The 13725-nt window shown below is 36.7% G+C and overlaps 1 protein-coding gene across 2 annotated transcripts; it reads right to left on the reverse strand.

Annotated features, from left to right (window-relative positions):
* Nucleotides 1–3860: 3860 nt before the first annotated feature.
* LOC116252824 (probable E3 ubiquitin-protein ligase RHB1A) lies at nucleotides 3861–10999 on the reverse strand. 2 transcript variants are annotated; one of them, XR_004172303.2, is made up of 5 exons: nucleotides 10602–10999; nucleotides 7118–7427; nucleotides 5541–5916; nucleotides 4791–4900; nucleotides 3861–4325 (listed from the first exon to the last, which is right to left on the reverse strand). XR_004172303.2 is itself a non-coding variant. In XM_031627382.2 (3 exons), exons 1-3 carry the CDS (start codon nucleotides 5920–5922, stop codon nucleotides 4293–4295), a joined length of 525 nt encoding a protein of 174 aa, XP_031483242.1. In that variant the 5' UTR covers nucleotides 5923–6015; the 3' UTR covers nucleotides 3861–4292. The 2 variants fall into 2 exon arrangements, 1 of the variants encoding a protein (XP_031483242.1); XM_031627382.2 differs by lacking the exons at nucleotides 7118–7427; nucleotides 10602–10999 and having other exon boundaries at nucleotides 5541–6015.
* Nucleotides 11000–13725: the final 2726 nt, after the last annotated feature.

Here is a 13725-nt window from a genome sequence, read left to right on the forward strand (position 1 = left end):
ATATGAGATAACAAATAATTATGAAATAATATGTGTGAAATAACAAATACGTGTGCGAAATAATGAAGATGTATGAGATAACGCTAAACATAAGTATGAGATAATGTGTATGAGATAACAAAAGATTTATGAGATTATGAGATAACAAACAGATATATGAAATAATGTTAAACATAAGCACGAGATAATGTTTATGAGATAACAAAATATTTATGAGATAATGAGATAACGTTATGAGCACAACAAAAAAAATGGTGTTTCTTTTTACCACTTAAAGGGGTATATTGGTTATAACGGTATGCATATACGAACTGACAATTTTATAAAATCCTCAAATCTTCTTTTTGCGGTTTTCTTTTTTGTCCTTACAAAAAGATTCTTTTATATTAATTATGAACATTTTTTGTCATTATGGCGCATAAAAATTCATACACGGGAGTATAGTATATAAACCAGCTCCGACTTAGAGTTATGGCTGGCTATGCCCTCTTTTTTAGTCAGACCAGATCTTTGGAGTTTGTGTGGCTGTATAGACTTTCACATGGCCCACCGCCATTTGGTCGAACCCTCCTACCGACGTGCCACTTAGCCAATTGGATGTTGAGGGGCGCTACGTAGAGGTTTAGTGTGAAAAAACTATTGCTCCTTTCTAGCTCATTTTCTTTTGTCATTATTTTATCATGGAAATGCCAAAAGAGAATACGATAATGAGTTGCGTATGCTCCTATGCTACCCTTGCCTCATTATGTTAATGATAAGGTTGAAAGACAACTGTTTTAGAGAGATTCAAGGAAAAAATCCTAAAAAGATCAATCAAAATTAATGATATAGGAAAAAAAAAAATCTTTCCACAAAAATCAGATTTAGTTTCTCATGTTTATCGTTGCCAAAATTATAGTGTTAACGATAAGGTTGAAAGGCAACCATTCTAGAGAAATTCATGGAAATAATCCCAGCAAGATCAATCACAATTATTGATAAAGGAAAAATAAAATCTTTCCACAAAAATCAGATTTAGTTTTCCATTTTTATCATTGCCAAGATTATAGGAACTTCAACTATTTAAGCTCATTCTATGCATTCTGTAACCAACGCTCATGGTGGCCTTCCATGGTGAAAAACCATGCACGTTTAATGAAAAGAATCTTTTCATTGCTGGTTTTTATTGTTTTGTTTTTTCTTTATTTTTTAACTTGGTATCAGAGTATGATGCTTGACGAAGAAGAATGAAGCCCATAGGTGGCCTATAGATGACCAAATACATCGATGCCTTCTTCACTAAAGCGAAAACTCGATCCTGTGAAGAAAAAAACCACACGTACTTCACATTCTGTGAAACGTTTTGAAAGAGAAAAGAAACTTAAAAGTTATCTTGACTCGCATAAGAATACAAGGCAATGTCAATCATATGATAGAAAATGGTTCTTTTCACTCCAAAGAGTGGGATACGCCCGAGGACGCCTAGGTCATGATTGGAAAATGGGTCTTAGTTTAGGTTCCCAAGGCAAATTTAAGGGTCAACAAGGTTAGGATGATGCCTAAGGGAGCGGATGCTCCTAGATTCTGACATCCTGTTTGTAGGAAAATAAAGGGGCGTTTGGTTACTTTCTGTTTGAAATTCATGGATCTAATGTTCATATGAAGGCGTGACATGCTTTTGTTGATGCAGTAAAAGATTTATGGTAAATCTATGTTCACCAAATTAAGGATCATAGGTCACACTTAAGATAAGAATCCTTATTTTACTTCTCTGTATGAAAAAAAAATCGGATTTAAGATCGGAAGGGAAAAGGTCTGATCTTAAATCCGCAGACCTTAGATGCGAGGCTATCAAATGCTCCTTGTAATCGATGTCTTCCTTCCTATCAGTTGAAAATTGAAAGGCACTTTCTAATTATGTTCACTGTTGCATATAATTTTGGAGTTTTTTTCCTGAGGCTATTTATTATCATGAAGGAAGCGTGGAACGCATTATTCAGGGCCCCACATGGGATGGACATCTACTTTTTTTTTTTTTTTTCCCAATTTGATTGAATTGCAGATTTGTTTAGTAGACATCCAAGCCGACTATCGTTCTCCAGCACAAATTTCTTCATAGAGATGAGGATGGTTTATACTTAGGTTTTAGTTCAAATATGATCTATTAATAGAACATATTTATATCTTTATGGTTGATGGTTGATCAAAAAACAATTAATTTTACCATTTGAGTGTGAGCCGAGCCGAAGCTTTCTTCCTTTCTTTTCTCTTTCTCCCTTTATCCTCTTTGTGGAGCATATCTCCACTTACTTTAACTTGCACTATCAATTTTAATATTCTTAATATTATTAACTTGCATCATACCTTAGCTGTCTGGTAAAAAAGCTATTTGGAAAATACAGCCTTTTTATATAAGAAGCTTTCCACCCACCGACTTCCCCACCACCATAAAATGTTAAAAAATCGAATATTGTAAGCAATTTAACATCTGAATATGAAAACAACATCTGATTCGATACAGATTCGGATTTAAATAAATATCTTAACAAGTATATCCGAATCCAGAGTTAATATCCGAATCTGAATCGCAGCTTGATATTTGAATCCAAACCGCCACATCCGAATCTGATGATATCCAATCCTATAACCACATCAATTAAGCAGGATATCTTAAATAATGTATTTATTTAATTAGAAATAATTAAAAAACTTCAATCAAGAAATTTCAACAAAATGGACATTTTTAAAAATATGAAAATTAATTACAAACAAATAAAACTATTGAAATAATTTTATTTATCAAAATATAAATTATTTATTTAATCAATCAAGTAAATTGTTTTGCATAATCATATAACATGTTCAAAAGTCTTAGGTATTTGATATATATTAAAAACAAATGTTGCCTTAGAAACCTGCCATAAGTTATGGCGCATCATTTTATTCAAAAACGGAATGAAACAACAAGCTACTAAAAATCTCCACTCATTTTTAGACATCATCAAAACGGCTGTTCAACCTTTTATTGTTAATCTTAATGGAGTTGAAAAAAGAATATTAGAATTGATAGTGCAAGTTAAAGTAAGTGAGATATGCTCGACAAGGAGGATAAGGGAGAAAGAGAAAAGAAAGGAAGAAAGCTTCGGTTCACACTCAAATGGTAAAATTAATCCTGTTGATCAACCATCAGCCATAAAGATATAAATATGTTCTATTATTAGATCATATTTGAACTAAAACCTACGTATAAACCATTTGCATCTCTATGTGGAGATTTGGGATCGAGAACAAAGCTGCAAGGAAATACCACGGGATTTGGATGGAGGGAAAGAGAACAATAGTCGGGCTTGGATGTCTATAAGAGAAAGTAAAGGATTGGATTATTATTGTGTTTGGATAGAAAAGTAAAGGATTGATGGTGTTTTTGTCTGCTAGCACCCGTGAGCATTAAATGGAGTACTCCACAGGTTGCAGTTGCCACTTGCCATGGAACTCCCAAAACTATAGGAGTTCCATGAATTGTTTCATCAGATCTTCAGTTGGTCGCAATGCTGAATTGGAAACGAATCTGATTCTCAGTATCATTCCCAAGATGAAATGCGAGAAGCCACTTATGTTCCTGGCGTCATGCATTCGTGTTTTATAACAGGTCCCTTACTTCAGCCATGGCATTAGCAAGCTATGTGAATTGATCAGTGTCAGTGCTGTTGTTGTCACGGGTACTAGTTACAACAGCAGACGAAAATACCACATCGCTATCATCGTCATCTCTTTTTCTAGGTCATCAAAGCTTGTCCCTGTCATCCATGGGGCCAATAGGGACAATATCACTAACAGAAGCACACTGCCCACAATAATCGAAAAGAAAAAAACGCTTATATTTCTCTACAGCAATGGAATGGCAACAAAACTGAACAATCTACAAAACTAATGCCGTAGAATGATGATTCTGTTCACAAACAGCTATACAGAGAGACTAACAGAAAGAAAGATTAAACAAATGATGCATACACAATCTCAGCTTCCAGCAACCAACTCTGAATGTGTTCTGCTTTCATCAGCAGGTGAGCAAGCCGCCGTTCTGAGCAGCAACAGACAAAGGAGGCTACGAGGGAAAACTACTCTATAGATGATAGGCTGAATGTAACTTTGCCTTGAGAATGAAGACATACTACTACTACCAGCAAAACTAGAAGCCCCTTTCAAGCTCAAAAGAAAAACCTCAGGAAGAATCAGAATCACAGGCACCATCATGTATGTACCTCCAGCTGAAATATCGGCCTTTCTTCTTCTTACTCTACTAATAAGAACTGCTAGAAGTAGTCTTCTTCATTGAATATCATGGCCTGGCATCAGATCAAAATATTTTCTGTGAGCATTTTAATGTGAAGTGACTAGAGACTGTTGAGGAACAAAAGTAATCGTTGTCATGGTTGATGATGAAGAGACAATCTCCAATGACAGGGAAGAAGCAGGTATATCACCGGAGGATTCAGACGATAGGCAAAGACAAACAGAAGAGTTGAGCCTGACACTGAAGATTGAATTTTTCATGTCAAGTGGACAAGGGGATAAAATACAAAATTACATGTCATAAAGAGAAATTTAACAAGTACAAGGCAGCATGCAGGCCTTGATATATTGACATGCAGAAATGTCAAGTGAGATGGTATGTCACACTTCATTGACTTCAAACGACATCAAGTCAAGACTGAAGGATTAACTGATCAACCAGGCATTTGGCACATGGACTTTCAAGTTTCAAAAGAAGGTAAGGTAGTATCCTAAAATGGATCTCTCAAAAAGCAAACCTGATTGCACACTGCACAGCTATCACTCCTTTCCATCCATTCCAGAATGCATGAAAGATGAAAATGGTGCCCACAATTGGATACTACTTTCGGATTCTCCTTGTCATATTCTGCAGAATAACTTAGAGAATTAGAAATACAAAAAAATTTCGCAACATTCACACTCCCAAAAAAATCAGAAGATAGCGTTATTCCTTTTTAGCGTGCAGTTATGTTTACATTTTTCAAACACCATCAATACATTTAAAGATTTGCATACCTATAGGAAACTTCTTAGTACAAGTCAGCAACAAATGCTTGTTACCGAAAACAGTAAATTCTCACAGAAAAGCAAAGAAAGACACAAAAGAACCTCCCAAAGAAATTTTAAAACTGTAAATCCCAAAACTTACTGAAAATGGCTGGATAGTGAAAAGCAAATCATTTCTGGAATTCTTTGGACAAGTTTCATCATTTCATTCTTATATCTCACAGAAGAATATAATCAATCAGAAGTGGAAGTATCCCATATGCAAGTTATGTGTGTATGTGATTTGGATGTGTTCCTGAGGGGAAAAAAACTTTAAAGGAGTGGAGACTTGAGCATAATAAGGAAAAAGTAATTGAAGTCACCATTACCAAGATAACAATAGGAAAACAGAAAAAAGATATAGCCGACCAAGAAGCATTTATATTTTATCAGACTTGATTAGGCTGCTGAATGGACATAACTTCCTGCTGTAAGCTGAAAGGAAGAAGACATTGTAGTACCTTCAAGACAAATAGGGCAGACATTCTCTTCATCGTTAACCAAAGGAAAAAGTCCATCTAACTTGGAGTTCTTTTCATCCACTGGTGGTCCAGACAAAGGGTCATCTAAGATCTTGACATCTGATCTCTTCAGATCCTCACGCATTCCACTAAGAGTATCTTCAATTGGTTGAGCATTTGCTATTTGAACTGGAGATGTCTTATCAGATGTATCCACAGCATCATGTGGTATGTGTACAAGTCCTACATCTAGTGTTTCAGCTGATGGAAGTAACTGTATATTTGTTCCAAGATTTGTATCAACCAACACATCAGTAGATTCTACTGAGATTCCATGTAGTGAAAAAGGTTCATGATCCAAAGAAGCATGTGGGTACTGCATAAAGGTATTCAAACTTCAATCAAATTTCAAGTTAAGAATAAGCCAAATATGATGAACAAAAGTCAAGTGCCATGTCATAATACATGGGAAATTTAAAAAAAAATCACATCACATGGGTGTGGGTGCAGACAGATGTAGGTGGGGCATGGGTACAGCCGTCAGAACAATTTCAAAAAACTCAGGTGCTCTGCGGGCATGTGTGTGTGCACAAGCTTTTAAGAAAAGAAAGAGGTAAAAAAGACTGACAAAATCAAAGAATATGAAAAAGTTTTAAAAGGTTTGAAGAAAGCGATAAGATTGGACTCACTCAAAGTTGACAGTCCAAAATTAGCCAAAAGAGCACAAAGGGTGTTTTGCCACATTTGATGTGGCTCTGACCATGCAAGTCACATTAGTGTCCTGAAGTGTGGACAAGGGTCAGCCTGCCTTTTGAATGTGTCCATGTGATACAGCACAAAATCCTGCCCCATAACGGAATAGTACATGCACAGACACACTCCTCTCATACCACAAATTACAGCAACCGATAGCAATGGCGTTCCAAGATATATGTAGTTGCAAGGAAGAGACGATAGCCAACATCAGCAAATAGAATAAAATCAAAATAGCTCCAGCAAAAGAAGGTAGCTCCTTGTTTACTGTCAAATCAAGTGGAATACTGAAGGGAATACAGCCCATGTTTTTCATACAAGTCTTTCCTTTACAAACTCACCATTATTCATTTCAGTAAATGAAAAAGGTGAACAGAAGAATATCTATAACCACAAAAAGGTGCACAGAATATTGCCTAAAATGCATTATAAATTACTGTGGTTTAATTTTTTTTAGAACTTAGTGCATCCAAAAGGAGAAAAGAACCTTTAACGCACCCATTCCTCACTACATATATACGAGTCATGAACTATAATGTACGAAACAGACGTTTCGATTGCTGAGCTTGGTTCAGCTCGCATCTAAGCTCCTTCAAGCCTGGGACAGAGCCCTTTTTCTTTCTTTTTAATTAATCTTTCAAAAAGTGGGTTCCGTAAGGCATACACCCCACCTATCTACTCTGCTGCCTAAAAGCAAGAAACATTACTCGTATGGATGGACATGACTACCAGTGTTATGGACTCTCACGAATGAAAATTGCAGGACATAATTAACGACCCACACATGGCAGCTGATGGCTACACCTATGAGAAAGAAGCAATACCAGAATGGCTGAATAGTGGGCATAGTACTTCTCCCATCACCAATCTGCCGCTCAGCCATTCCAACCTCACACCAAATCTTGCTCTTAGGTCTGCAATCCGTCAATGGCATGACAGAATGTGAAGAAGATTGAAGAAGACTGTTGTTCTTATTCTGTTCTGGGCAACTATGGTATCGCTATATCATGTTGTTGGATAGTGGCGCCTTCACTCCAATACCTTATCTTCTCTTCTCTTTCACACGTATAGGTAAACGATATAGCCCGTCAGAAGCCAGACCAATCTCAATCTTCTTCTCCCTGTCACCAAGTCCTGCATAACACAGCGATCAACAGAAAAGATAAGTTCGCAATTTAACTCTTTCGTGATATTGCTAACCGACAAGAGGTTCAAGAGAAGATGGGGAACATGTAGAGCATTGTGGACTAAGAACTTGTGCAAAAGTGAGAGACTCCCTTTCCCAGTCACAGAGATAGATGAACCATCGGCAAGAAAAACACGTTCTTTTCTTGACGAAAGTTTATACCCATGAAAGACCTTAGGATCGCCGGTCATGTGGTGAGTAGCGCCACTGTCGATGATCCACTCTCCCATACGGGAACCTGCCATCACGTCAATAGAATACCAAGGAGTGGAGAGGGCGATACTGCCTGGCGAACAACTTTGAGGGCAACCGCAAGAGGGCAGATAGACGCACGAGACGTTGGGGCGACACAAGAGGCGATGTCGTGGATGATGCTCCAGAACAATGGGGCCAAAAACAGGAACTCCACCACAGCGGAAACGAGGGCTGAACAGAAACAACTCGCCGGGCGATGGAGTAATGTCGAGCGACGTTGAGAATCTCAGGCGATGCAGCCGGCGGCGGCGGTGGTGGCAGCAGCGGCAGCAATAGCGAGAGATAGAGAAATTAGGGTTGGAACTTCACAAACCCAAAAAATTTTCCAAACTCGTCGGCTCTGATACCATGTAGAAACACGAACACAGAGAAAGAAAATACGAGGAACACGATGTAACGTGGAAAAACCCTCAACAAGAGGAAAAAAAACCACGGATGAGGAGGAGCTGGTTGCCCACTAGCCGCCAGACTCTCTCTCTCTTAAGATTTCATTTCACATAAGGATTAAGGTTACACGACTTAAGTAATGCCCAACAAGGGCTACAAGATGGATCGGGTATGGATCCGGACCCGGTCCCAAGACCCGTCTAACATACTTCAACACCTTGATTTAATTGCCTAGATACTCAACATAATTTCCCGTTACAAATGATGTTTGGGATTATTTTCTTAAGAAATAAAATCATGATTTTTGACCCATATAGATTTGATGCATTGTGAAGCCTCTATTTTTTTTTTTTTTTTGCTGTTGATATTCTTCTGTGCACATTCAAGTGGTGCACTCTATTAGTTTTTATTTGTTAAAATAAACTATCTGTAACAAATTATTATTTTTATTCACTTGATCAAATGGTTTTAGGAGATACACAAGGGCACAAAAAACTTGGGGCATGCCACTCAATCAATCATCTAGTTCACTTCTTTTATGTTCTAACAATAAACAGAAGACAGTAATTGTTAGATTACTATATGTTATTTGCTGCTCAGGGGCCCCTCTTCTTGGTGCTGCTGAGACTGTTAAAGCAACTCTTTCGGGATTTACAATTGGTCTGCCAATTGGCCTACAAATATTATAAACATTGAAATTCCTTCTATGAAGGGTATGTAAAAGATCATTTTCATGTATGATTTAAATATGTTCTTTTCCCTTCCCCATGTTACTTATCTTTGTCTTGATGTTCAATGCCTTTTCAGCTATCGGTACAGCTTATCCATCATTCTCTGATGAAGCACCAGCAGTGAACTCTAATATGGAATGTGGACTTCCCATTAGGCTATCTTTTTCTGCTCGAGAAGTGTCAGATGGGACCTTTTTCAAAGCAATACAAGATTTTGACCCTGACAGCCAGAGACTACTTTATATGCTACAGAAGCAAGTCAGCTTTTCGTCCTAAATTATACGTGGTGCAAAGGTGCTAATTTGAATTTTGTATTAGTATGTTGAATGGTGCAAAGTGGTGCTTGGTGTTTTGTTCACTTCTGTCCTGAGAACATTGGCTGCAGGCTGTATTTAGTGACCCTCATATTTTGTAATAGCTATGAGCCACCCATCTGGAAGGCCAAAGTACTTTGCTCTGTATGTTCCTTCAATGATTCTTGCTTTGAGCATTTACATTTCTATTTTATCATCAGGAACTGTTGTCTTTTATCTTTTTTTTCCTTCTGGAACTTCATAGAGCATGTGCACGCAGACATACTCTCTTAATATGTTTTCGATGCAGAAGTATAGAGCTGAGCAATGGGCAGCTCTTGTTTGAGTTCAGTTTGTTTAACTTGGGCTTTAAAAAAAAATACCTTTTGCTCAACTAGTGGAAAAAAGTCACGAGCTCAACATAAGGAGCTCGAGCTACTATCTTTTGTGAAGGCAACTTTGTTCATGACTTCTGCACTCATAGGAGAAACCCATCTTCTTTTACTGTTTTGCCGTGTTCCAAATGAGGATGGCAAAATGGATTCAGAATGGAAACAAAAAAGGAAAATGCTCGAGCTTGGATTTCTTTCACTTAACCGCTTAACCTGAGCTTTTTTTTTTTTTTTTACAAAAGTTTCATTTAAGAAATTAAGGCAACCACCCACAGATTAAGCTCTGTTTTTGGTGCCTTTGACATGATTATCAGTTCATGTGCTGCTTGATTCTCGCTTTCCAACATTTTATGGATTGTTTCTGTTTGATTTATTGTTTTCTTACAAATCCAGTCAAAGTCAGAACTGATTTAAGTTGGGTGCACTTGAAACTATAAAATTCTTGCCAAATCAAGTTTATTCGTTTAAATATTATTGTTATTATTCTTAGTTTTTTAAACTAGGTTTTTATCTAAAACAAGAGAGAAATTTGCAGTTGGGGGGAAGATGCACGCTAGCAAGTTGAAGGCGTCCGAGTTAAAGGCATTCAGAGAGCTGGAGCGACAGGAGATGACGCAAGCAATTGATGGCTACTTCTTGTTTTGTGCCTCCAAAAAGGTCTCCCTCTCTCAAAATGGTTCAAAATTTACAAAGTTTCATATGTAAAATATCTTTTCAGAACAATATATTACTTGTCGTTTACCGTTTTAAAAACAATACTTTTGTACATTATAAAGCATTAATTAAATTAATTAGGTAGCTATTAATCAATTCATGTTCGCATCCTTGTGTTTACTTAATTTAGATATTTCTTGTGCACACACATCCAATGTTAAATTGCAGCTCAATGACAGAAAAGAGCTGTGTCCACCTACTAGCGATTAGAATCAATACCTTTAAATTGAATATGTTCAAGAATTCATTGCTACTGAACATCTTTAATCATAGTCCACTAAAGCTTTTCGCCTGACTCTAGCTTTCCATTAGGAAAAAAGAAAATGTAAAGAGAACTATTTCCCACCGACCTTCTGTTGGTGTTGCAGGTAGAAGCAGAACGTCTCGTTATTGAATCGGAGGACGTCGGGAAAGGAACAGTTGGAATTAGTTGCTCAACATGAGATTGGGGAGCTTGTCATGGGGGCTGCTGCTGACAAAAACTTCTCCAAAGTATGCATCCTTCATCCTCTTATCATTGTCGCTATTTGTGTTGAATCTGATGGTCGGAGCTGTTTTCTGAAACAGATGCAAGAAGTGCTGCTTTCTAGTAGTGAAGCCATTGGCTTGTAATTTCCCTTCGGTTGAGGTTTTCTCAATGGAGGTTTGAGGGGCAAGCGTGGGCAGCTGCCCACACAGTCCCACTCGTACAAAATTTAGCTATTCATACATTGGTCGTCTCCTATGTCTAGCTCCTAGCGCCCGCCCCTTAAAATTTCTGACTCCGCTAATGCAGTAAGAAGGGTGAGGAGTACATACATACTTTAGTAACAAGAAGAAAGAGAAGATGCTGCTCCTTCTCATTGCTGCAGATGATGACAAAAATGGGCCAGAGGACTAGCAGCTCACCTTTCTTTGCCTTACGTTTTCAGTTGCTTGACTTTAAAGAACAAGAGACTGAAATCATCTTAAAGCCCACCTTTATGAGTTTTCATATCTATATTTTAACAACTCCAAATATCTTTTCTTCCTTCTTATGTCCTTATTAAATAATCAATACGTTGACATGTCAAAAAAAAAAAAAATTAATGAATTATCTCATGTTCAGCTTGAACGTTGAATTAAACGCACGCAGCCACATATTTAAAACAGTTTTTAAAAACAATTAAATCAATTTGGTATATATGTTTAAGAACACACAAAAAAAAACTACATAAAGATCATCCTTTGAGTTTTAGAAACTAAAAAAAGAAATCATAGTTTTGAGTGACATGCTTTATAAACGGGAGACAAATGGGGATATCAACACACCGAATTTGAATATCGAATGTACTTTTAACCCTATTCACTTTTTCCGATATTCACATATTTAGACTTAAATATAAACAGAAAAAGTCATATCTAAATCTGAACCCCAATTATGTTATCACAATCCAAATCCAATTGTTACATTCATACAAGCGTTGGATCCACTTTGAATCCAAATTTGACCAGATACTTATGTATATCCAAATCCGAATCTAATCGGTTGTCATTTCTTAAATTCAAATATGATCCGATTCCTTAACTGGATATTAATTTTTTTATATATATATCTGATTTTTTTAGAACAGTTCAATCAAATATCCGATTCAAATTGGGCATATTGACATCCCTAAGTGAAAAACATTAAATTGAAAGCATTGAACGGTATAAATACTGAAAAATGAACCTGCTCCATTTCCATAATTGAAGGTGCCCAAACAGGGGGCCGGTTGAATGCATGTCTTTATGTGCGTGTACATATATATACATTTCTGGTCCTGCCAAAATAATGGGCTTTCCTGAATCTTCAAGCAGATTCAGTTGTCTGTAAAATCATGAGAAGAGTTATCCTCAGGTTGGATGCTTGTGACTGAAAATGAATACGAAGAACATTGTGTTCTTACATTAATATCATATTGTGATTCATCTTTATTGTAAATGGTGATTGTGCCACATTTTATTTGTGTTCAAGTTATAAAAGAGGAGGGTTTCATCCTCTTCAGGTATTTCTTTATTTTATAATGAACAACTAATAGTAATACCTACCAAAAAGTAGATAATTAATGTGCTCATAATGTTGAGTGTTATTTAAATGCACACTTGCCAAATTTATTGCTCGAAATGACTTGCCAGCACCTCCTTTGGTCCAAGAAAAGGAATAGATAATCCCTTTTTTTTTTTCTTGAAAATTTAGAAATTGCGGCTACCTACTAACCAGCAGCGATCCGACCATATATCAATCGATCGATTTACGGTCATTCTTTTTTCCGTTGTCAATTTTATTAAAAAAAAGACTATTGAACGAATATATTTTAGGTTTTATACCTTTCTTAACAACCAACCAAAGTGCATATTTAAAAAATACCAAATTTATTTTTATTCGTTAAATAACAGTTTTCTGAAAAAAAAAATTATTGTAGCTATATGTTTACGACACTGATCGTGGATGCATCTTCGTAGTCGAGAAATAAGAAAAGAGTGCTTCGGCTCTCGTTGGAATGGTGCGCCCTATGGAGCCGCAGAGCCTTGCCATCTGGCCATGTTTTATTTGACCAAAAAGCCCACGAACCGCACCCTGATATATCGATAGATGCCCTACCGCAATCCAGCCCGTCGTTGGGTCCACAAAGGTTGACCTCTTGCCCTGATAGTTAATGCTTCCTGTCTCCTGCCCGTATGAGCCGCAAGCTGAAATTTTGTGTTTTTATGTTTTTTTTTTGTTATATTAAATTCAATTTAAGCTTGTCCTTTTGGGACATTTAATGGAACCATTTGCAACTTTAAATATGGAGGGTTAAGTAGGGATAGAGATAATATTGTTCGTCTCCAGCTAATTGCCGTGGGGCCATGGCGTCTACCGTCCTTGTCTTTGCCCCCGGGGGTTTAAGTATGAAAGTGACAAATTCAATTGAGATTAAAAAGCAAAATTTGCATTTAAGAAAATCCAACAGTATTTTTTATTAAACCACGTTAAAATCAATTTTATATCAAAACTTTAAAAAGGAAAAAAAAAAAAAAAACCCTTCAATGCCAATTCAAGGGAGTGGGGCCACATAACCCAGGGATCTATTCATGTACAAGTGAAATCAAATCAGGCCGCCTTTATTGACTGAAGTGAGAAGGCAGAGATAAAGAGGGAACCCCCTTTAAAACAATATTACATTTCTATTGGCTCCAAGTTCATGACTTTGAAGTCTTCATGTTTTAAATATCAAGATCTCAAATGTTCAAAGTCGTGAAAGCACCATGGAGAGGGACATAAATTTCTTCTTTTGTCTTGTCTTAAGAATTTATCAAGAACTATTAGATGTACAAAAAGGTTAAAATTAAGTTTAAGATCATATGGAAATTCTTTTATTATCTTTATGATTAGAACTTATAAATGTAAAGTATAAGTGTGAATTTGAAAAAGAGAGAGCGTTGAAAATTATTTGAGAATTGATTTTAGCTTGAAACGGGTATTTCAAAAAT

The sequence above is a fragment of the Nymphaea colorata genome, chromosome 4 (assembly GCF_008831285.2).
Source record: "Nymphaea colorata isolate Beijing-Zhang1983 chromosome 4, ASM883128v2, whole genome shotgun sequence".
In the NCBI taxonomy this organism is placed as follows: Eukaryota; Viridiplantae; Streptophyta; class Magnoliopsida; order Nymphaeales; family Nymphaeaceae; genus Nymphaea; species Nymphaea colorata.

Coding starts and splice junctions, on each gene's coding strand:
- LOC116252824 (XM_031627382.2), bottom strand. CDS start 5,922: ATGCAGTACCCACATGCTTCTTTGGATCATGAACCTTTTTCACTACAT. Junction 4,901..5,540: donor CTGCCCTATTTGTCTTGAAG/GTACTACAATGT, acceptor GTTATTCTGCAG/AATATGACAAGGAGAATCCG. Junction 4,326..4,790: donor GCTGTGCAGTGTGCAATCAG/GTTTGCTTTTTG, acceptor ATCTGATGCCAG/GCCATGATATTCAATGAAGA.